At 40.3% G+C, this 23,844-nt stretch overlaps 1 protein-coding gene across 1 annotated transcript; it reads right to left on the bottom strand.

The window, feature by feature from the left end:
* Window positions 1-1,020: 1,020 nt before the first annotated feature.
* On the bottom strand, window positions 1,021-21,981 carry LOC144651417 (ubiquitin carboxyl-terminal hydrolase CYLD-like). The gene is made up of 14 exons (XM_078511349.1): window positions 21,415-21,981; window positions 18,432-18,815; window positions 17,516-17,756; window positions 15,083-15,496; window positions 14,458-14,712; window positions 13,402-13,562; window positions 12,394-12,556; window positions 11,401-11,659; window positions 8,638-8,729; window positions 8,381-8,447; window positions 7,124-7,265; window positions 6,593-6,701; window positions 5,783-6,163; window positions 1,021-2,004 (listed from the first exon to the last, which is right to left on the bottom strand). The coding sequence occupies exons 1-14, from the start codon at window positions 21,871-21,873 to the stop codon at window positions 1,817-1,819; spliced, it is 3,315 nt and encodes a 1,104-aa protein (XP_078367475.1). The 5' UTR covers window positions 21,874-21,981; the 3' UTR covers window positions 1,021-1,816.
* Window positions 21,982-23,844: the final 1,863 nt, after the last annotated feature.

Genomic DNA, 23,844 nt, shown 5'->3' with positions numbered 1-23,844 from the left:
CCAGTAGAGAGAGCCACTTGTCGTGTACAGGCTTTGCCAGCTAAGAGTGAGAAGCGGCTCTGGGGGGCGAGAATGGCGGAGTATCAACCTCGTTTCCAGAGTCTCTCTCCTCGCTCCCAAGACCCTGGGATCGAGGTTGATGCGTTCTCCAATTCATTCCTCGCGTGTCTTCTCCGTGCGTTCCCATACTTTCCTGGACGTTCCACCTCAGCCCCCTTGCGTTGCTCGTGCGTCGTCCTTGGGTTCTCCATTGCGTTACCCACACGTGCATTTTCTTTATGCTTTCATTTTGCGATCAGTCGTGCGTTGTCGAGCGCGTTCACCCCATGGATTCCCGGTTCGTTGTCTTTTGGGTATATACGTGTTTTATCTGCAAGTTCCACACTCCGCTTCCTACAGCGTTACACCGCGGGAAAACCCACTGTTCCTTCTAAGGTTTCCACGCGCTCCACTATGCGATCTCGGTGCATTTCAGGTGCGTTTCTTATTGGTCGTTTCGTACTTTCTTTTTCTTGCGTTACATTCTGCGATCATTTTACATTAAATACGCAAGCGGATTTCCCTGCGTTACGCGTGCGTTCACTTAATTCCACACACGGCTAGAAACGGGGTTGGGCTAATATCGAAAAAAAATTCTTGCACAAGAAAAAAATTAATATATTCTCACCAGGCCTACCCACACACAAAGCCAAATGGACCAGATGCATAAGATATGGAGAATCGGCCCGAGGCTTTGCGAGTCGGCAAACCATGAGAGAATATGTTCCCCTGCTGCGGGGAGGAGGGTGGGGCGAAATCTCCTAACAAGGGCACCGAGAGGTTTTTGTCGGGTGCTTTTCTCGTGGCCCGGGCCGGCGGGGAAGGGAGGGGGGGGGGGGGGGGAGAAAAATAAATAAAAAAAATAAATTAAATTTAACAACACGCGTGGAAAGGGGGGGGGGGGGGGGGGGGGGGGGGGGGGGAATGATTACGAGAAGGAAATACTCGGGGCACAGTATAGTGAGAATGATAAACCAATGAGAGAATGACACTGCGCTGTTTAATGTCTAAGTAATCGAAAACCAAATTGTTTATTGACAAAAACAAAGGAACCTTTAAAGTGGGTCTGAAAATGACAAAGACCTAATGATTTACTCAAATTTTACAAAAAACTAACCTACAAGACTACAACCCCAAGCATGTTCCTTGTACGTTCTTGAAGTCTTTTAAATCAATTATTGTCTTTTTTAGTTACTCGATAAATGATCGCTGTTCGCAAACTAACATGCCCTTGGCAAACAAAATCAATAGAAAATGGTATTTACAGCTTACTTGGAACTGCTATACATTACGATAGACTGATCATTTCACACTTCTTACTCAAAAGTAATACAACTATGGTATTCAATATATAATTATTAAACTTTATAACAAAAAGCTAGCACTTGGTTTTTTAAGTTTTATAATACTCATTCGTTCCTTTATAGTTAATAAATTTTCTGAAATTTTGAATTTATCTCGTGTTTAACAAATATACATATAAGGAAATTTGAAGCAACATCTGCAATCTGTTAGTTATGTTATCATACATAAGACGTATTCACAAACGAAGTTGCGACTAAATTCATTCATTTCAAGACTTTCTCTTGGACTCTAAACGTGGTGTTTCCGTGATCTACGTTATGGCTGTAGCACGTGCAGTCCACGTGATCAGTAAAGAAGTTGCCGCCTCCCCACGCACGTGCAGCTTATTTTTTTTTTTTTAGGTTGCGGCGCATGAGCGTGCGATGCACGTGATAAAGGCTTTCTTGGCCCGTGCACGTGAATTTCACGTGATTTATTTGTACATGGTCATGTCCAGGTTCTGGTACATGCACAGATATCCATCTCCCAGAAGGCGGCGGACTTTTTCAGGAATTTCGCCTCTCTCTTTTGCAGCCAAGATTTCCGCAGTGTCTTTGGAGAGCCACTCCAGGGCTTCTGGACAGGGTGTTACTGCAGGAATGTTGTAACCATTTCTCTCCCCTAAACAAATAGAGGTTAAACAAAGGAAAAAGGGTTTCAATAGAGCTTAGCCACAATAAAAAAATTCAGATAAACCATAGAGGAAATATAAAGCAAGAAGGGCCAATCAGTGCATGTGCATGTAAGAGTGTTAAGTGGCAGTTTCCCTTAAAGCGGTCCATCGCATTTCGGGTCGGAAAATAGTTTTCCCTCAAACTTTGCCCAGTGAACTATCTTAGGTTGTAAGAAAATGCAACGACTTTAGTTTTTGGAAATACGTTAAAATATATATTTTTAGAGCTATCGACAGTGAAGGCTGCAAAAGGCCTAATTTTGAGCTTGGCCAGAACGAGAAATTTCATAAGTTGACGAGCTCGCCGCTCAAAAACAACCAAACGCACCAAATTATATTTATTATTCCTAAGTTAAGTGGTTCTTCAAAGGTTGGAAACGCATGTTAATTTTGATATATTTTGATTTACGGGTCCGTGAAAATTTAAATAACAGCAACCGTTAGATCGCTTTTTGTAAACATGCAAAAGTATGGTGTCTTCGCCGGCCTTTATTTCACGAGTCCAGACCAGACCATTCTAAATTCCAACTGAATCCTACTAAACAGGTGTTAGGAAGCTTAGAAATATAAAAATACCTTGCACTTTTTATCTTTCTTTGCCACAGCGACTTCGAATATTTCGTGCTTATGCGAGTAAGTAAGCTCATTTGCATAATGTGTATGAAATACTCGCTTAACAGTCGTTTCATGCCAGCTCATTTCCAAACAGACTTCTTATAGTCTGGGAGCAATGGTATTCCCGTGGGAATTTCATGAAGATTTTTGCCGACTAGTTTAGAAGTGTTAAGGGGGACCTAAGGATCACGATAAATGTTGTCGGCAATCTTGTAACCCGTGCAAAGGCCTTCAGAGGGGAATTGAAAAACATGGCCTATTTGGCTTAGCATGAAAACGAGGCTGAATGATGAACTTCACAAAAATGTGGTATTTATTGGTATTTTTGAATAACTATTAGCAGTTTCGATAGTCTGAGATGTCTAAAAGAATATCTTAACTGATATGGATAGTCTCGATTACGTGACCATGCAATCGAGGCTGCATTTTCTTGTGGTTCATTGAACCTGGAACCATAGTGCCTTCCGTACCCTCGCCATACAGTTTCCTAGTTATGTCAGTAGGAATCAATGAATATCCCGGCGTTGGGCAATTTGACGAAATTAAAATGCTTTGCATGGTCTAGTGACGCAAGGAAAAACCGTCTTTTCAATATATGTAATATGTCTACAGACTCTCCCATTCCCCCTCTCAGATTGTAGCAAGGTTTGTGGGTGAACTTCCTACGCATAGCTACAGTCGTCCATTCCTCTTCCCTCTTTTTCCATCCCAAACCATCTGGCTGTGGCAACCTAGGACTGCATACGCTGTCGTTGTTAAAAGCAATGATCTGGTATTGGGCACGGAGAATTGCTTCATAAAGTGCACTCTGCGTAGGTGGTAGCCTGTTTGATTGAGCCTGATTCTTTTTGAACATCTACCACATGAGGTCTTTATCATTCGAGATGCTTGTTCTGAGCTAAAACGTCTGGCAAACATACTGCTTTATCAGAGCCACTGTCTTCTATTCTAGATACAGCGTCGTTCCAAGACATCCCAAAGCATTAATTACGCCCTTGTCTGTGTCTCTGAAGGCTTTTCAGCCCGCAGGATCATTAGAAAAAAAACTCCCAGTTATATGAGCTCTACGGAGCAGAGTGTAGCCTGCGAATACAGCCGCCTCTCATTCGCTCCCGCTACTAGTAGCGGGAGCACGGCCAAGAGCGCTAGCAATCGACCCGAGTTCAATTACACGGTGGTTCTGGCCAGTGCCAGTGACTATGAACAGTCTGATCATGACCTATCAAGGTACTGCAGTTCTGCCATAGCTTCAACAGCAGGGACTCGTAGCTGCAGTTAAGGATCCGCGTCCACATTTATTATGTCATCTACGTTATTCTGAGTAGCCGTGTTCGTTCTCTGCTGCGATTCACCCCCTTGCTTGTAAAGAATTCTCATTAACGAGCTCTTTGCGGAACAATGGAGCATCATGCCGTCGGGTGCAAACATGGATTTCGGTACCACAGAAAACTTAGATTGCCCTATCGCTGCCTTGACATCAACCTCAGGTCTGGCTCTTGCATACTATCGTTAGTCTTGAAACTCGACCTCTTTATCATTGCAAGATACTTTGAGTACCTTTCCGCTGTCCTTCCAAAAAAGAAGTTTGCGTTTATTTGTTCTGGGACCAGCGGTTCACTATGTTCGAGTGAATTCTGTCTTTAGCAAAGATCTTACAAAGTGCCCTATCTCTCTCACTTTTATGGCAATATCACTCTTCGTTGCTTCAGGCATGATCATGACCACTTTGGTTACTACAATTGTAAAGTTCTTTACTCTTTTCTTTAAACGGGTTAGCAAAGTTCCGCATTGTGGTCAACAACCGATCAATAACTCTGTCTTCGCGTTGTGAAATAAAAGCTGCATCAGTGAAGACATCCCAGCCATTTGCTTTGCCTTATGAAAAACTTTAGTCTTGACTTAGGTTTAGTGTGATCCCAATAAGTCCTCCTGCAACCTTCATGCAACGGTTGATATGATTGAGAGTGGTATCCGATCCTATCGCGGGTTCTTGTTCACTTCCCTGTTACCATGGAGAATTTTCTATAGATCTCAAGGCTTCTTAACCGGTCTGAATAGGGTTAAGTCCTGTGACCAGTATACCGTAAACAGTGCAAGCTATAGTATTTTATCTCATAATTTTAAGGACTAGGTAAATTTCGCCCTAAAATACTAAAAATGGCAATATTTCAACCAATGTAGAACTTGAGCGAAGCAATTTAGAACTTCAGCCTCGTTTTCATGCTGAGCCACACAGGGCACATTTCAACACCCCATAGAAACCGTCTGCACGGGTTACAAAAGTGCCGACAACATTTATCAGGTCCCTTAGGCCCTCCACAACCATTTTACACTGGTCGGCAAAAATCTTCACGAAATTCCCACGGAACTTTTTTCAGCGACATTTGCTCCTGGACTATTATGTCGGTTATAAGCACCACCCCCGCCCCCCTCCCCAACCTAGATATAAACTTCCCCAGTAAAAAGAACCCCCCCCCCCCCAAAAAAAAAAAAAAAAAAACGCCTTTCGCATTTGTATAAGCCCAGAGTAAGGATGGGCCGATACTCGATACCAAATATTCGATACATCGATATTTTGACAATTTTGAAAAGTATCGATATTTTCGAAAAATATCGCACTTTCGATACACTTTCGATACTGCACACGTGACCTGAGCCTGCGGTCTTCTGGTCAGCACCTGCGGTTGAAAAATAAAATTTTGCTCAAAGAAATATTGATGTTCTTGTCAATAATTGAATTTTTCTTGCCTTGACTTTATGTCCACCCATTGCTGATGCAACAGTGAAACAAAAAGACCAAAATCAGCATTCTTGGCTAACATTTATAATTCCAGGTCTGTCCTTTGTATGGTCACGTGACAAAACAATGACATCAGGATGGAAATGACGTCATAATATCGAGATCGAGATCGATATCGAGAAAAAAGGCAAATATCGTATCGATATCGTATCGTTTTGAAAAACCAGTATCGGCCCATCCTTAGCCCAGAGCAGAACTTATTACCACCTTTTAACGGTACTATATCGACTGTTAGACCTGGGGCACGAAATCAATGATGACAACCAAGAAATAGTCGTGACCTAGCCACTCCAAAGAAACCACGGACTCACCTTTCCTGTCCGCCATACTGTCAAAAAAGCACCAAGGCGCGTCTGCTCCGACACCGCACTTAACAAACGCCACATAATGACTGGTCTCGATACAAACAACAGCAAACAGATCCATCTTCTGTTTGTCAATGTCAAGCCGCCTCTGTTCGTTCTTTTCTTCTTTTCTCGTCTCCTTTTCGTTGCTGTATTGTCTGTACACACGGGGGAGCAGGATGGGACGAGGCTTGTGATCAGCGCGTCTTGGATTCGAGTGCACCTTTTTGTTACATTCCTTACAGTAACTCGCTATACCAGGCCCGTCACCCAGCAGTCCTTTTTGATAGCACTTCTTGCACTCATGTAATGCTACATCGCTGCCACACATGGTGCATTCACGAGGAACTGACAGAGAAAAGAAAAACAGAATCGGAAGTTTGTTAGTCAAGAGTGAACTATCGATGGTCTAGCACTCTACGTGTATTATTATTTACCACCCTGGCAGTCCACATCACGTAATAATCGTTTAACTTGTATTTCTCAATAACATTGAATTTAATAACACAACGTTTACAGGTGTTAATCTCGACTAGACTCGATGCTCGACAAAAAATGTTCCACCTGAAAACTCGACCTCGTGTTACAAAATATAAAACTCGTATTACTGGTTCTAACGCGCATACAAGTAAGTGAGGCGGTTTTGACACTTGCTCATTGGTGAAATGTCAAAAAAATGAGTCAATTTTTTTAACATTGTTGTTCGTATCTCGTCTTTAATTTGGAAGAAAATGTAAAGTATCGTAACAAAGCTTTATGTGTATCTTAAACATGTACCATTTTCCACAATGTGAGACACATCCAGCTCAAGATTGGGAAGAATCATGTCGTACATCTTGTATCTGCTGCCGAATCGTGGCATCTGAAGAATTAAGCACGAAGGAACCTGAAAAGACACAAAGCAACCAGCTTAACATCTTATTTCTCCTTAAATATTGATGTAAACAATTCTCACAACCAACAAAAGAGGAAATGTATCACAGTTAGGAGAACATTAAGCCTGAATCACGCATTGACAAAACGTGAGTCACTCGTTTTTCAGCCTGACTCGCACTCCTCTCTTCCGTTTTCCCACTCACATCAGCCGTCAAAACGCGCTAAAAGGAATATTAAGCACTTGCTCGTCCAAAACTACGCTTGCACTACAGGGTAATGTGCCTCAAGGCTTTCAACACTGGGGTATAAGTCAAAGATTCGCTACCGTATTTGTCTCACACACTACAGTGTACACTTATTTCAAATGTATTTCACAAACAAGAAAACTAGAGGCTGGATATAAATTTCTTTTGTTAAAATGAATCTTCCTACCTCGGAGAGTATTAAATCCGCAGAGATAAAAGACTGTTCCAATAGATTTTGAACCTCGGCGATTTTCACTGTCTCGTCTTTCTCTGTTATGATTTGATAAAAGAATGCTCCTTCGCTGTCCTTTTCCTGTACATCTCGTTGTCTATAGGTTAGGTGATAAATAGAATTAAGATTAAAACAGTAACTAAAGTTGATGTTTTCCATGATTTTGAGAAAGTAAAAAACACTGTTAAATTTCATGTTCGCATTTGTAGAACACAACTCGCAAAATGACAGGAACCATTTTTTTAGTGAGTAAGAACGCCATGGAGATAGATAAAGGTGATTCTGCTGAAAAAATTGTTTTTGTTCGTATTATCATTTAAGCTACGGTAGCTAAGGTCCACGTAAGTAAGTCTCTTCTAAGTTGAGGTCAGTAGCCTAGCACGAAGCATTCACTGTAGGTAAGGTGGCCTAGAGGACGATACCATTCTAGTCCAATGCAGCCTAGCCCAAGTACTCTGTGAGTTTTCCCCAGCAGGTCACTGCTAACCATCTGTACCCCTTTGGTGGAGAGGAGAACTGTGAGAGTGAAATATCTTGCTAAAAAAAACTCAACACAAGGACAATGGCAATACTCAAACCCTGAATCTGTGGAATTGGTCACCGCACCTCTCATCGACGGGAATTTTTCTGTTTTCAGTTTAAAGTGCTAAAATTGGTTCTCTTTCTCGTACACGAAATGCATCCAGAACCTCAGGGTGAAGATATAAAGCAAATTGTGTTGAAGAAGATGGGAGCCATAACATAAAGAAGGCAACGCCGAGAAGCTTAATCATTGTAAAAACCAAGTTTTGGTTTATTACAAGAAAATTTGATTTAATACAATATTTCGGCTCTATTACAGAGTCATAGTCATGTGATGTTAAATTTTACAAGAGGAAACTTAAATATCTAAGGCGTGTAGGGAGCCGTTGTAAGTTTTTTAGTTGTTTTCCAGTCCACAAGGGTAGTTCTTGAAAACATCAGGCTGACTTTTTCAAGTTGAGATCTAAAGTTCCTGATGGCATCACATAAATATCACTAATTTATAGCTTCAGTACACTGGCATAATATTATAACTTTAAACAAAACTGGACCACTATTTGTAGATTTCTATACGTCTTTAGCCCTTAAATTTTTAAAGTGATATTCCGTGACAATGTTCCTTTAAGGCTGCATAGATATAAACAAACACTTAATTCAAGGACTAATACACTGTAGACGATAATATCTTACTTCAAGTGAAGGAATGGATCGGCCTTCAAGACTTGCTGTAGCAGAGAGTTTAAGAACTCCTCTGGGTCTGTGACGTAACACACACAAAAAACATTACAACATGAACTGTGTCACGGCTGAGTTTAGTCTTCTATTAAGTTGTGCCAATACTCGCTATGAAACTTTCAGTTAGCAAAAAATATCTTCTATTGATCTAAATGACAAAACCATAGCTTCATTTAATCTTCAATTGACAATATTAAACGTTTGTAAAGCACCTTTTTCCTCATTCACAAGCCCTGCTGTTGAACTGAGTTTGTCTAATAGTTCTCTCAGCACAAGGACACGGTCTGCACGTACAAACCCATACCTACAACAAAACAAGCAGGAAAAAAAGTTCTTGTAATGATAATTGTTTTGTAGTTCCCGATAAGGAATCCAACTGAGGTCCATAATCAGGCCATTTCAACCAGTGATATAATATTTTTCAGAAATAAAATTAGGAGAGAAGTTGTGCCTTTACTATGATACCGTGTTGGGCTTTAAGTCATTACCGGTGGTCCTGGTGGGAAAACTAAGGCCCCGTTTACACGGGTCCGGACAAATTTTTGCACGGACAAAAACTTGCACGGTTCCACCTTGCGTTTACACGGGACCGGCGGAACTGGACGAATTTTTGAACGGCTAAGGCCCCGTTTACACGGGTCCGGACAAATTTTTGCACGGACAAAAACTTGCACGGTTCCACCTTGCGTTTACACGGGACCGGCGGAACTGGACGAATTTTTGAACGGCTAAGTGTGCAAGTTTGGGACCTGAAAAAAGCAGGTCAAATTTTTGACCGGCACGGTTCCATATTTCGTACGGACTCGTGTAAACACCCGAACCGTGCAACTTTTTGCACAGATAGCGCGGTTTAGGCCTGGAATCTAGTTATATTTTGCCTAGTTGCTTAGCAAAAATGTTGCATTATGCCCCTATTTTGTTACATTTTGTTTTAAAAATTTAAAAATTTGAAGTTTAACTTGATCCGTTTTAGTTTGTTTTGGATTCGGTCTTTGTTGAAGCTTCCTGACGCATCAGTACGTCGGGGGAATTTCTCCTTGTCGTTATGAGGGTACTTTTCCAAAAACATTTTGGTTACGTCTTCGTACTTGCTCCTGACCGTTTCCCAATCAACTCCTTCCCCTGCTTTTCTTGTTGCTTAATGTAGTCTATAACTACATTAAGCAAAAAATTAATTTCTTCATCAGACCACGCAAAGTTCTTCTCTGCCGCTTCTGCCGCCATGTTTGATTTGCCGCGTGCTGCATTAGCTGCAACATGATTGGCTTAAAACATTAGCGATAACCAATCACAACAGAGACGTAAAAAAGCCATTCAAATGCAAATGTCGCGACTGGTCTAAAATTTGCACGGTTCCGTGTAAACACCACTGCAATCTGTAACAAAATTTGCACGGATCCATGTAAACAGGCGGTCCAGGTACAAAATTCGTCCGTGCAAAAATTTGTCCGGACCCGTGTAAACGGGGCCTAAGTGTGCAAGTTTGGGACCTGAAAAAAGCAGGTCAACTTTTTGACCGGCACGGTTCCATATTTCGTACGGACTCGTGTAAACACCCGAACCGTGCAACTTTTTGCTCAGATAGCGTTGTTAAGGCCTGGAATCTAGTTATGTTTTGCCTGGTTGCCTATCGAAAATGAAACATTTTGTTCCATTTTGTTAAATTTAAGACAAAAGAAACAAATGCAGATACGAGGAGACGAGCGGCAGCAGCATGCATCGCTATTTTGGCCGGATTAGGCGGGCTTTTGCAGTACACGTTGCTGTAAATGGCTTTTGTTTCCGATCTTCTTCATCGATCGAGGCATCTTACACGTTTGAATTGTGAGCATGTACAGCTTACGAAAAAACCAACCGAGGAAAAAGTCACGGGCCAGAAAGCCAAAGCCAAAGTTTTTGTCTGCTGCCATGTTTGATTTGTCGCGTACTGCATCAGCTGCAACATGATTGGCTTAAAACATTAGCGATAACCAATCACAACAGAGACGTAAAAAAGCCATTCAAATGCCGCGACTGGTCTAAAATTTGCACGGATCCGTGTAAACACCACTGCAATCTGTAACAGAATTTGCACGGATCCATGTAAACAGGCGGTCCAGGAACAAAATTCGTCCATGCAAAAATTTGTTCGGACCCGTGTAAACGGGGCCTAAGATACTTACAATGGGCAGTATAATTTGCGTGGATTTACATCCTCATTACTTTTAGCATCCCTCCCTCCCTCCCTTACTTTATCCATCCCTCTCTCCACCCCTCCCTCCCCTCTCCTTCCCTCCTTCCCTCCCTCCCTCCATCCATCCCTTCCTTTCTTCGTTCCTTCCTCCCTTCCTTCCTTCCTTCCTTCCTCTCTCCCTCCCACCCTCCCTTCCTTACTCCCTTGTTTCACCTTTCTCCTTTCCCCCCTTCCTCCCTCCCTTCCTTCCTTCCTTCCTTCCTTCCTTCCTTCCTTCCTTCCTTCCTTCCACCCTTTCTTCACCTTCCTCCCTCCCTCCCTCCCTTCCTTCACCTTCCTCCCTCCCACCCTCCCTTCCTTACTCCCTTGTTTCACCTTTCTCCTTTCCTCCCTCCCTCCCTCCCTCCCTTCCTTCCTTCCTTCCTTCCTCCCTTTCTTCACCTCCCTCCCTCCCTCCCTCCCTTCCTTACTCCCTTTCTTCACCTTCCTCCCTCCCACCGTCCCTTCCTTACTCCCTTGTTTCACCTTTCTCCTTTCCTCCCTCCCTCCCTCCCTCCCTTCCTCCCTTTCTTCACCTTCCTCCCTCCCTCCCTCCCTTCCTTACTCCCTTGCTTCACCTTCCTTCTTCTCTCCCTCCCTTCCTTCACCTTCCTTTCTCTCTCTCTCCCACCCTTCCTTTCTTCCTTCATGCCTCCCTTCTTTCCTTTTTTCCTTCCTCTCTTCCTCGCTCCCTGCCTCCCCCCTCTTTCCATTCTACCTACCTCCTTCTTTGTTATTTTTTTTTTATGTTTTTTTTACTTACACTCGCAAAGGATTTACAATCCATTCTCTCAGCACAGTCTGTACTTTATCATATTCCTCCAAATCATTATTTCTCCTCAGACGATGCAACAGAGTATCAAACACGCTTGAGAATGAAAACATGGCATAAAGAGTGGCATCAAGGTAACATGAGTTATGGTGGCCTTGAAGACCACGCATAGTGCCACACTGTTTGTCATCAAGGGTTTTAGGTGGCGCTGTTATACCTTTGTAATCAGGAGAAGGTAAACTTCCAAACGCTGAAATCATGCAAGCAAGCAAAACTGTTAATAATCTTATACAGCAAATTACTAAATACGACCCAACTTTTACATGACCTTCACATCACACATGTAAATATACCATACCTTATTAGTAATTGTGTATTTTATATTAGCACTTAAATAAACATGAATGGAAAAGCAGAACAGTTCAAAATAGAGGAAACCATTGCAAATGAGAAAATGCATGTAATTTTTCTTGATAATTGCAAATGAAAGACTTGGATTTAAAGATTTAAATAAACCAACCTACTGCTGTGGAAAACAAGGACAAACTTTTGTGGACATAAATGTTTCTTTGTTTGCCTGCATGCAACATTTGTTGCCAACACAATATTTGTGTGTTGGAGACACAAATTAAAATATTTCTGATTTTTTTCAAAAACACTTTGTGTTGGTAGCAAATGTTTCCCGGTTTGCACAGCATGGAAAAAAATATTAAATTTGTTTTGTCAGGTGGTCCCACTTGTTTGCTCACTCAAGAAACATCAGAAGCAAAAATGAATCTGTAACAATGTTTTCCTGTTTGTCATAGCCTTAAAAAGAGGAAATTCCAGAATTTTGGTTTTAAAGAATAGAAACTAGTATCATGGACATTAACTAGAAACTGAAATTAACCATCCATAACTGATAAATGTAACATAAATTAACACAAATGTTTGACATTTGCATTAATTTCCTGGAGTGTTAATTGTCTAAAGTAAAGCTGTTACCTTTGTCAGCATTAAAACTTGTGTCGCTGTTTGGTGTGTTGGGAGCAAAGCGCGAATCTTGCCGGCAGTGCTCCAGTAAAGTAAAGAAACCTCTTCCTGCAGGGCAGGTGAAATATCTGTCTCCATTAAATACCCCATCTGAGCATGCAGACTGTTCCTCTTCCTTTAAAATAAGAAACAAAACTGCAATTTTTATAACTGTTTTTACATGATTATCAAAGGCAACCAAGAGGGCCAATAACTTAAATCGGCCAATCAGAAGGCTTTATTGCCAGTCCATTTTTTTTTAAGTATTGAAAAGCATAAAATTTCCACAGCTCTTAACTACTGAACATATAAAATCTGCTATTAGCCAATCCTACTCGGGACCTTTTAAGAGATTATCGGCCCTTGGTCTTTCTTGTATGGTTCACAATGCACTTAATCTGCACTGTCAAGACTTAGGGCTGATGTTTTCTCAATATGACCCTCACACTTTGCCAATAAGATGTATTTATTATGCCACTATTGCACTATTTTACCATATTAGGCCAAGAAAATGCACAAAGTATGACACGTTATTACACTGTAGAGAACAGGGCAAAAATACAGATGGAAAGCGAAGCAACAAAATGGCCGGACTAAACGACCCAAACTTGATGGGGAAAATATATCCATGCGTATTATAACTATGTTAAACTATCAACTCAGTCAGGGAACAAGTGCCAGTAGATGGCAACATCATTTCTCCGAGAAGTGACTAAGCCTGCATTTTTCACCCCAGGAATTGCTAAGCAACATGACGTATTTGTAGGCGCGATTGCTTTCGGAGTACTTGTGAGCTTTCACACTAGTTTTTGATTGGATGAAATAATTCGGAAAAACTTCGAGTGACGTGGGTGACGTGAGTGTCTAAGATTTGCCAAAACTGGAACTTATTCCCCCGACTGAAATACATGTAAGGTGTAGGTATGTATTTTTCCAATTCTAGCAGTATAACATTATCTTAACAATTATTTCAATTCTTACCAATTCCAGACCTGCAACCAGCTTATCCTTCAACTGTGGAAGATTTCCGAGCCAGCGAATGACGCCATATCTGGGAAAGCCTTCTGCCATAGGTACCTCAACCATGGAACCCACTTCCAGACCATGAGGAATGTCAACTGCCATTTGATTACTCTCAATACCTGGATGAAAAATCACACAACATTAAAATTAAAGGCATTCATTCATTCATTCCTGTTGACACATTGGGGAAAAAAATTTAACTGGAACCCTGAAAAAGGCCAATACTTTGAGCAACCTTAACAGTTCAACTACTCCAACCAAGTTAATTCTTTGCAAATTTACCAATAGTGTTTGAGTGTTAAAACGATGAAAAAAGGTCCTAAATTTATTGCTTCTGAAATGTGCAGCTTGATTAGATTGATAATTTGTTGGAAATCTATTTTTAACATCCAAGATTTTCATTTATCAATTTGCACAAAATTTTGTCAGGTGGCCTTGGTTGGAGTAGTCACACTGTAAAAGCAAGATTTCCATTATTATAACAAAAATGTGGAGAATAGTGATGAGAACTTGGTTTATTTGATTAGCTAATAAGAGTGAAACTTCTCAGAGATGCTGCTTACTTAATGAAATGTTCAGTATCAATTAAGTACCTTGTAAGCTGTGCTCGCTCAATGATTAACTGCTAAAAAAAGACAAGGAGGAGCATGCTTTTGCTTTTTTTAGCCAAACGTTTACTGTCTCTTGTTATATTTAGTAAACACTTTGATACAGTTCTCAAAAGCATGTTAAGGTAATCCAGTGATATGTTTGTCTGAATTCTTCAGGGTGGTTTTTTGTTTTGACTTTGGCTAATCCCAGACTCCACAAATATTTATTTTGCAATTCAAACATTTTCTGCATAAATTATGCGAAATTTAAACCTTGAGTTGATCAACTTTTAAACCTGGACTAGTATACATCAAACTTAAAACACCCCTGCCCTGGCCATAAAATTAAAACAGTGCACAGTAAATTTTATACACTTTAAAGCATAATAATATTTATTTTCATAAACTGTGCATGAACACAAACCTGTTTTTTTGCCAGCTGCTAAATCTTCTGATTGTAAAATAGTAGGTTGAATTTCTTGCTGCACTGAAGGTTCTTTGGACGCATCATCCATTTCGTCACTTGTTCTTGGGCTACAATCTGAAACAACTTCAGTTACTAATGATGGTCTCTTAGTTCCATCCAAACCTTGCTGGAGGTGCATTACTTCATCACTACATCTGTTTGAGTGTGTTGCGGAATTCTGCAAATTACTCCGTGCTAACCCCTTAGCATCTCCTGTCAAAATGTAGTTATGTTAAAAGCTTATTACAGGTATGCCTTTTTTTCTTTTTATCCTGCTCCCTAATACATAAGGGCAATTTGCAACAACAAACCTTTTTTAAAAATCCCCCCAGACTCTTCTCTGCATTTACAGGTTTCCACATCACTCCCACACCACCTAATGCACAAAGCCAATAACAAGACCCCCAACTCCCAAATCTGATACAAACAAATCCTTATCTTTGGTATCAATGATAAAAAGCATCCACACCCAAAAATTAAAGTAATACCATCAGCATATATTAAAATTAAGCTCTGACTGTGCCTTTCAATTGAAATCCACCCTCAAGTCATGTAAACTAGGTATCTTAACTTCATGACATACCATGTCTGCCGCCTTCATGTTTACCCATCAACTGTTCATAGTCATCCTTCTCAATGTGGACATAATCAGGATATGATGTCTTTCTTGCAGTCTCTTGACTTTTGAATTTTGCATTAGAGAGACCAGGCTGCGTTGTGATTGGTCCATTGTCTCTAATGCTACTGTTGGGAGGGGTGTTTTTGAAATGATCATCTTGAAAGTCTATTTGGCTTGTTCTGTCTTCATCTCGCATGTCAACATCTTCATTGTTATCTCTGTTACGAGATGATTTTGCATTTTTCATCTCCTCCAACATCTGACGTTGTTGTTCAATGAATGCTGAAGGATCAGTTTGACTGGATTCGCCAGCAGCTTTAATGACATCAGCTGAGTCAAATGAGTTTGTTCTTCTTGCTTTCTTTACAGATTCCCCAGCTAGGAAATACATGTACATAATATGAAAAAAGTAAAACAAGCTACATCTTTCATTATTTATAATTACACATGATGCTTTCGGCATTGCCGATCCTAGCACTATGCAGAACCTGTGTCACAGATGAACCCAGATGACCCATCATGGATGAAACCATGTGCGTTGAGTTCTCTCATAGGCAGGGTTTCTCTCCACCCAAGTCTATAAATGGGTACCAGCAAATTTAGTGCTGGAGGTAACCTTGCGATGGACTAGCACATGCTCCATTGTGGGGAGGGGTGAGAAATAGTCCTAGCCACTTAAGGAGGCTTAAAAGGGTTTTCAGCTGCACACGCGTGCGACTTGCACTTGTCATCTGTAAGTCCACATGTCAACTGATTTTTCTTTGGAAAAGTAGTACATGTAGCCTGTGTACAGCCGTCCCGCTCCGCTCAAAAAAATCGCAGAGGGGATGTCTGTGTTATGGTGTTCTTAATCGTGCTCCGCTGCGGGCAGTTTTCCCGGAATGTGTGGGAAATGATCTGATTGGCCCTTACACAAAAACCATTCAAAAGCCTGTTGTAATTGCCTTTAATTTATGCGGGCGATAGCTCGTGGCATTCCAAATTATTTCAGTGTGCAGCGAACATTTGACCTTTACAGCCTTTTGCGTCTCACTCGTTTCTGAAGGGCACAATATGCAGTATTATTTAAAGCCAGGACAAGCTGGAAAGAGCCATAGTTTGGTGAAGACCGTGGTCTAGAAAATTTCTGTGCTGTAGTTTGAAACCTCTGTAATTTAGTGCAGTTTGTTTTGGCTCATTTCAATTTAGAATGTTTGGTTTGGAAGTACAAGCTCTGAAATTTATCCGTGAAGGCGAATGACTACTTGGATTTAATAATTGTGATTCAGCCTTTAACTAATACTGTTGCACAATGTATTGTAAGAATGACACATTTTAATATCTTTGACTGGCTTCTCCGAAAACTGTTGTAGCTTTACTTGGAGAACGAAGAAGGTTGGTTGAAGAGATTTTGTGTTGTAAACATTATGCTTCTTGCATTTTATTGATCTAGCGCTTCGTCTTTGAGCTCGATGATGTTTTATCTCCCTTGTTTGTTGTGTTATATTTGGAACCACATGTTTCAAATCTGGTCATCCGGATATCCGATATAATAATTTATGTGAAATTTAAATCAATAAGGATACTGGAGCACAATTAAGAACGCCATAACACAGACGTCCCCTCCACGGTTTTTTTGAGCGGAGCGGGATGGCTGTACACAGGCTACAGTGCATGCAGCTCAAGGAAATGAGAATGCTGCGTAAAAGCACGTGAACTGAAAATAATTAAAATAATTAAAAAAAAACAATCCCCCTTTTCTCAAAAGTTTGCTTGGTGATCTATCCTGATTTTTTGCATACAAGAACTTGTCGGTATACCTTAATAATTATCTATTACAAAAGATTAAGATAAAATTATCTAGTGCAATTTTTTCTTTACTGAAAAGATCAAGCCGTTTTCCACTAGATAGATTTTTCTCATATCGTCAAAAATAAAAGATAATTAGTGTTGCTTTCTAAAACAGGAGAAAAATAATAGTGATAATTCGTGATAATTTGCAAAAAAGCTGTTTTGGGGGTCTTTTCTCAGAGTTGTACCATTGCGGCCATTGTAATCGTCTCATTGTAAGTTGTCTGTATGATTCGTTGCACTAGTTTTCAATCTTTTATTACGTCAGATAAAAGATCTCTTATTTAGTCATGTTACTGAAAGTAGGAAACTTTTTCAAGCCTCCTTAATGCTACAGAAACTGGGATAAGCTCTGGCCTGATGAGCCACTTGGCTCAACAGCGGGCTTTACCTTACAATCCTGTTATGTTGCCAATGGGTACTACGGGTAAATCTGAATTTGCAACAGCTTTAAAATGAGAAAGTGACGGCACAGGCTGAATTACTTTTGAAAGACACTGCAGTGGTGCAGTACTGCAATCTGGACAAATGATACCAGTCATGAACAGCTGGTGAATGAAGCCTTACCCGGTGTTCTATAGCCATAACTCATTGACTTTGGATGGAATTCATCACTTCGAATTTGTTCTTGAACAAGGACTTCTTTGCCAAATGCTTTCTTTCCTGTTGGGTTTTCCTCTGTAGGGTTCTCATCAAAGTCCTCCTCTGGTATAACAGTTTCTAAATCAACAAACCCTGCAAAATCTCTCTTACAAGCAAAGAGTGTTTGTCCATTCCGTTTTCCAGTTCCACTCCCAACTCTTTCATCCTAGATAAAGTTTAAAAAAATGCAGTCAATTCCACTTACCACATGGCACAAAGATAACATTTTGCAATTTGGAGTCACTGGTTTTTCTTGCAGGGAAAAAAAATAAACAAATGACAATATTTTTCCTTACTTGATCGAATCTTCATTGTATTCATTATGAACATGCTGTAACTTCAATATCAGACTTTGTCACACACGTGTCACACAAGTGTCACGTGTATAAATAAAATTTGATTTGATTTGATTTGATGTACAATGCCAAAAATTGCTTTCAGCTGGGTCAAATATCAAGAAACTGATAGTGGAGATATAGTAGGGCTATGATGTCCAAACAAGCACTGTTGATTTGTGTCACAGAAAATGGTTCAAACGTGTTATGTTCCATGTACAATGTATGTGTATTTGTTTATATTTTTCAGACTCAAACAGGGCATTCATTCAGGTTTGGAGCAGGGGAAAATTAAAGTTGGTTCAGATGTTGTAAACAGCCTTGCAAAGTGGTGTTCACAAGCAATCATTTTGCTATGTGCCTGGCTCTTAATAAAACCTCTAAAAAAGTTAAAGATTGAGGAGATGCTTTCTTCCAAAAAAGATGTTTCACCAGATGCAACGTAAATAAGGAAAGCAGTTTACATTTTACAAATTTCAATGTGGAATACAGTGTACTGTACCTACCATTTCCAACCCTACAATTGTATGTGTCTTTCCACTGGGATCTTTTTCCTCACCAATGTAACGTACAGTTCCTCTTACTGGATGATCCCCAATGAAAGCAACAACTCTTTGATATATTTTAAGTACTTTGTCAGTTCTATCCTGATGCAACTTTTGTTCACTTTTCCCTTTCAGAAAAGATGGCACAACTGTATCCTTTAGTCTTGATTTGAAGTTAGCCTGAGCATTTTCATCTCGTTTTGGAGATTTAGGAGGAGACTTTGAGTCAGGGTCTTCTGGTGGTGATAATTTATCAAGTCCAACAAAAACACCAGAGTCTGGTGGACAGCTAAAGTACTTCTTGTTTCTGAAAGTCCCATCAGATGTGCCTTGTCCCCTGTTCTTCTAATGAATATAAATTAAAGTGAAATTAGTTTTATCTCATTAATTTATTGACCATCTGGTCATCAACCAACAAGTGCGGATATTGTGTTTTCATGAGCATTTCACCCTTGAAATCTTAATGTGTACACCCACCAGCCTGTACGACTCAGGGGGGTGGGGGGGGGAGGGAGTCACAAAGGGGTGTCAAATGGTAAATGCGAGACTTTGCAAGACGGCTAGACTGATATCTTTTCTGCGAGTCTGAGACCTTTTTAGCCTTGTTAAAGAAATTGAGACTCCGAGAAGGCGTCAAAGAAAAATTCGAGACGAGACCCCTGAAATTTGGCTAAAATTTTGTCAAAAATTTAACATACTGTAAAGATCCATGTATAAGCCGCACCTATTTCCTCTAAATTCAAGTTAAAAATCGGGGGTGCAGCTTATCTACGGAAACATCTCTGGTTGGAGTTCTAAAAGGCCTAATTAATATTCATATAAAAACTTCTCAAGACGTCACTGAATAAACATATAACGACCTGAAAACTTTGTTGTTGTTCACTGCCTTTTGGTTCCTCTGCAAAACTGTTCGCAGTGAAGCCTGCCGGTCATTTCGAAGCATGTCTTTCCGCAGCTTTCCGTCACGTGTGAGAGAGCACCAAGATAAACGCAAGTACTCACAAGGCAAATGGCCGACCGCTTCACTTTTTTATTGACCTTCACAGCAAATGCATCTGCTGAATTATCAAACTCTTATTCTGCATGAAGTTTTTATCCTTTTGCGGGTAGCAGTTTCCAAGAATCTTGAAAACGTGGTTTCTTCCGAAGAAAGGGCCGCCATGTTTGTTTTTAATGCCCAGACTCCTCTCTACATTTCAAAGCTTGGCTACTAAGCATTCATCATTCGCGTACGATTCGGACGAATTTCAAGTGTTTCAGGAGTGTTTAGAAGTGATAATCTCGAAAAAATGATATCAAGAGAGCATCCAAGTTTAAGATATTGTGAACTCAAACTAAAAAGGAGGTACAACAAGTGAAATTTTGCTTCCGTGAGACTTAATTTATAGTAAACATTGCAACAACCGCCGTGTCAGTATTTTGAAGCCGTGCTTGTTTGCCCTTGTTTGTTTACCAAAAGAACTTCACTTGAACTTCAAACTTTATTGTCTGTATATTTTTTTTTCTCCAAAATTTGAGCTTCCAAATCGGGGGTGCGGCTTATCTACGGGTGCGGCTTATACACGGAACTTTACGGTAAATAAAAGTAGCTGACATACTTGTGTTGAACGATTGTTTAACAAAAAGTTGTGTTATCTTGTAGCGTGACATCCAATATACGATACTTCTAACGAGCACCATGCAAGGTCAACCACTGTCTCGTAATATTGTTTACACAGACTGACCACACAGGCCCGTTGAATTAAAAATGTAGAGATCTGATCATGTATGTCCACTGAATTCAATAGAACCATCAAATACATTCGTCTCTTTTATTTTTATTTTGTTTTTTGACTTTCCAAGAGTATTTTGCTTCATGTTTTTGGCGGCGATTTCTTGTTAACTGGATCTCTGTTCGCGTAACATTTATTCCTGTATCTAATTCCCAGTCCCATTCTATTGATCTGTTGATTGCACACAACTGAAGTACAGATTCTACCAACCACCTCGTGACAAAGGGTTAAAGACTGACGTCATCGCCTAAAAAGGACTCTCCTTGTGGGACACGACAGGCAATCCAGACCAGGCATTATAGCACAACTAAAGTAAAGCGCGCGTTTTGATTGGTTAATTTAGCGTCTACTATTTGCCCATGGGTGCACGCTGACGTATGCTTCAACCTTAGCGCGAGCGCTGATCTGTTGCGACATGGCACAAGAAATTGTCACTACTTCACGAGTTTTTACTTGTTTTCTCGATTTTTCTGTCAATTTGAAAAGCTTGACATAAGAAAAACCATTTCTCCATAATGCTGAAAGACTTTGAGGTATAATGCAAGTTTGAAATAATCCAAAACTTTGTTTTGTTTGTTTTTTTCTTTTAGGTTTTCGTCAGTGTTTACGCAAGCACTACACGCACGCACTTTTACCTCAAAGAAACTTAAATAAATCTCCTAAAAGTTGTGCTATAAAACAAATGGTAAACGTCACAGCGTGCACTATTGAGTTACAGATGCACTTGGGAGGTTTGCTAAGCACTCAAGAAGCTAGAGTCGCCCAAGGCGATGAGTCTTACGCATCTTTCGTGCTTAGCAACCTCCTGTGTGCATCTGTAACTCAATAGTGCACGCTGTGATGTTTACCATTTGTTAAAGATAAACCCCCCATCTTACCCACTCAGATAGCTCATCATCAACATTATCCCCATCATCACCATCACAATCACTTCCTTTTCCCCAACTGGGAATTTGGGCCTTACCAGAACTTACAAAGTAACCAATCAAAGAAGAGATTTTGGTTCATTTTGCTTGTTCACGGAGCTGGCCAAATAACGAAACCAACATTTTACAAACTAAATACATAAAGCCAAGTTAAGCTTATATGTTAACAAGATAAAGAAAGTAAACCAGCGAGTCTCTGCACAGCTTTGGCGTACGGTGTTGATAAAAGTTGAGCTTTATACTTACAATCAATTCTACTCCAAACATAGTTCCAGCGTTAGACGGTAATTCACCCTTGTACCAAACGACACCAGGCACATGCTTTGAAATTCCTTTCACCGAAACAAGAACCTGATTTCCTAGTAAAAGTCGTCGCCCAAATGCCAGACGTTTTCTGTCGATAAACGTTTGATATCTCAATTCGAGGGAAGAAATTGCCAAAAGCAAGTTTGCATCTTCGTCTGGAAGTCGAGTTAAATCCTCCGTACGACATTCAAGATGCAACGCTTTACGTTCAATTCCAACAAGGGCTATTCTTGTTAAATCTGAAGGTTGTTCAGCTTCGGGAATAGCCTCCAATAACTCGCCTCGCAGTACATTTGTCGGTGTGGACGTCTTAGAAAGGCCAAGCGCCAAGAGACTTCTCTCAACTGTGTATCCCACACGATCGTGAAGTAGAATATATTTATTCTTGGGCTCTTCCATACCGCACTGCAGATAAGGAAACAGCTATTCTATGTTCTCTGCAGCACAGTAACTTGTAAACACGACATACATCGCGACATTTTTAGCAGCAGCGTTTTCTATTTTGAAGGGAATTTCCCAATGCCTCGTTTGCATGCGGAACTATTCCGAGAAAACGTTTGGAGAAATATGACGTAATGTACCTATTTTTAAATAACCACTAAGGTACATCATGGGGAGCAGGTTTCTGCTCGATGAGGTTGGAACTAATTTCGATTTCGAGATGACAATGAGTTTGTGCTATTTTTAGCTCAAAACGTTTATTAAAGCTCCTTTTGTTTTTTTACTAAGCATCCTCTGGCATCATAGTGATCGTGAACACAATCCAGCAAAACTGAGCAGTTTTAAGCTAAGTACACACTAGGGGACAAGCGGGAGTACCCCTTAGTGGGACCAGTCGCAGGGACCAAAAATGTGGTCCCTACGACTAGAATTTCCATGCAAAATACAAGTACACACTGGTCCCCGTAGCAAGTCCCTGCGACAAGTCCCCCAATGTGTGCCGACCTTAATAAAATTTTGTTTTCAAACATTAACAGCATTTTCGCCTTTAAGGTACATAGATCTGACTATAATGACATATGATTCATTTGTTCCTTCACTTTCCAAACTTTTTCTACACACTTGGACCCAGGTTCCGAACCTTGCGACTGGTACTCAGTTGAATTCTTGAAGGCAATCACCTTGGCAAGATACTGTATAGCCTCCTGTTCCTAGGCATGAATAGATTGTGCTAGTAAATTCAGGAAAAGTTGCTTCACAATATACCCAAAAGTTGCTCTAAAGTTGCTCAAATATCAAAAAGTTGCCACCAAAATTTAGAAAAGTTGCTTGCTATAGATTAGTTTTGCTTTAGATAAATACTCAAAACGTGTTTGTTTGTTTGTCGCAATTTAAACATCTTCATTAAATATTCTTACAATCATTAAAAGAGGCCAAAAAGCCATTGTTATATGAGAAATATAAATACTTTTTTATAATCAATATACTCTTAAACTTAACATAACTTCAATAATAGACAAAAAAATAAAAATAAATAAATAAATAAAAATAAAAAAATAACAAAAATAACAAAAGATAAAAATCCTTCGAAATGAAAAGACCTTTTATGGTTTGGATCGGTTTTATATCAATTTGTTGCTCAAAAGTTGCCAAGGAAGGCAAAAGTTGCCCTAGGTTGCTGGTACTACAAAAAGTTGCTCAAAACGCTAAAAGTTGCTCAAAAGTTGCCGAGCACAATCTATTTATGCCTACCTGTTCCTCCACCCGGAAATAGGCCCCCAAATCACAGATGACCCCACTCCACGGATCTAAACAAATGGGTTTATATTTAAATTTAGATCTTAAAGAAAGAAACTGCCATTTCCGAGTTACCGTGAACGGCCAACTTTTTTCCGCGTTTTTTCACGCGTAAACCGTCGACGCTTTTTTCAACTGTACTATGAATTTCATTTGAAGCGTGAACATGTCAAGCTTTGACAGCTTCGCCTGTGTGTTTCTGCACGTGAAACACAGGTTTTGAAAACACTGCGTCGCGACAAATGGGATGTTACTAAAAGGAGAAATGGGGAGTAGGGATTTGAAATGGGAAAACTGAAAATGGGAAATTGAAAATAAAAAATTGTCAATTGTAAATCAGAAATGAAATTTTTTTGTTTATGTGGGTTAAGATTTGCGCATACCTTTAACGAATTATGGACAGAAAAAAGTTCAAAGACTTTTTCTTTTTGCTTAAACTCGAACGATGGATGAAATTGGTTGTTAGTATTAGTAAGACGTGTAACGTATAAGGGCGTTGCGAGAAGAGGAAGAGGAAGGTCTTCGTTCCCAGGGTCTCTCTTCCCCCCGTCCCGAGCGGAGCAGGAAGAAGAGAGTCACTGGGAACGAGCATGAGGACACATGGAGCATGAGGCGGGGGGGGGGGGGGGTTCT

The sequence above is a fragment of the Oculina patagonica genome, chromosome 4, assembly GCF_052425735.1.
Source record: "Oculina patagonica isolate OP01 chromosome 4, crgOcupat, whole genome shotgun sequence".
In the NCBI taxonomy this organism is placed as follows: Eukaryota; Metazoa; Cnidaria; class Anthozoa; order Scleractinia; family Oculinidae; genus Oculina; species Oculina patagonica.
The sequence above is the reverse complement of the archived record's forward strand: the minus strand, read 5'-3'. Positions and strand labels throughout refer to the sequence as shown.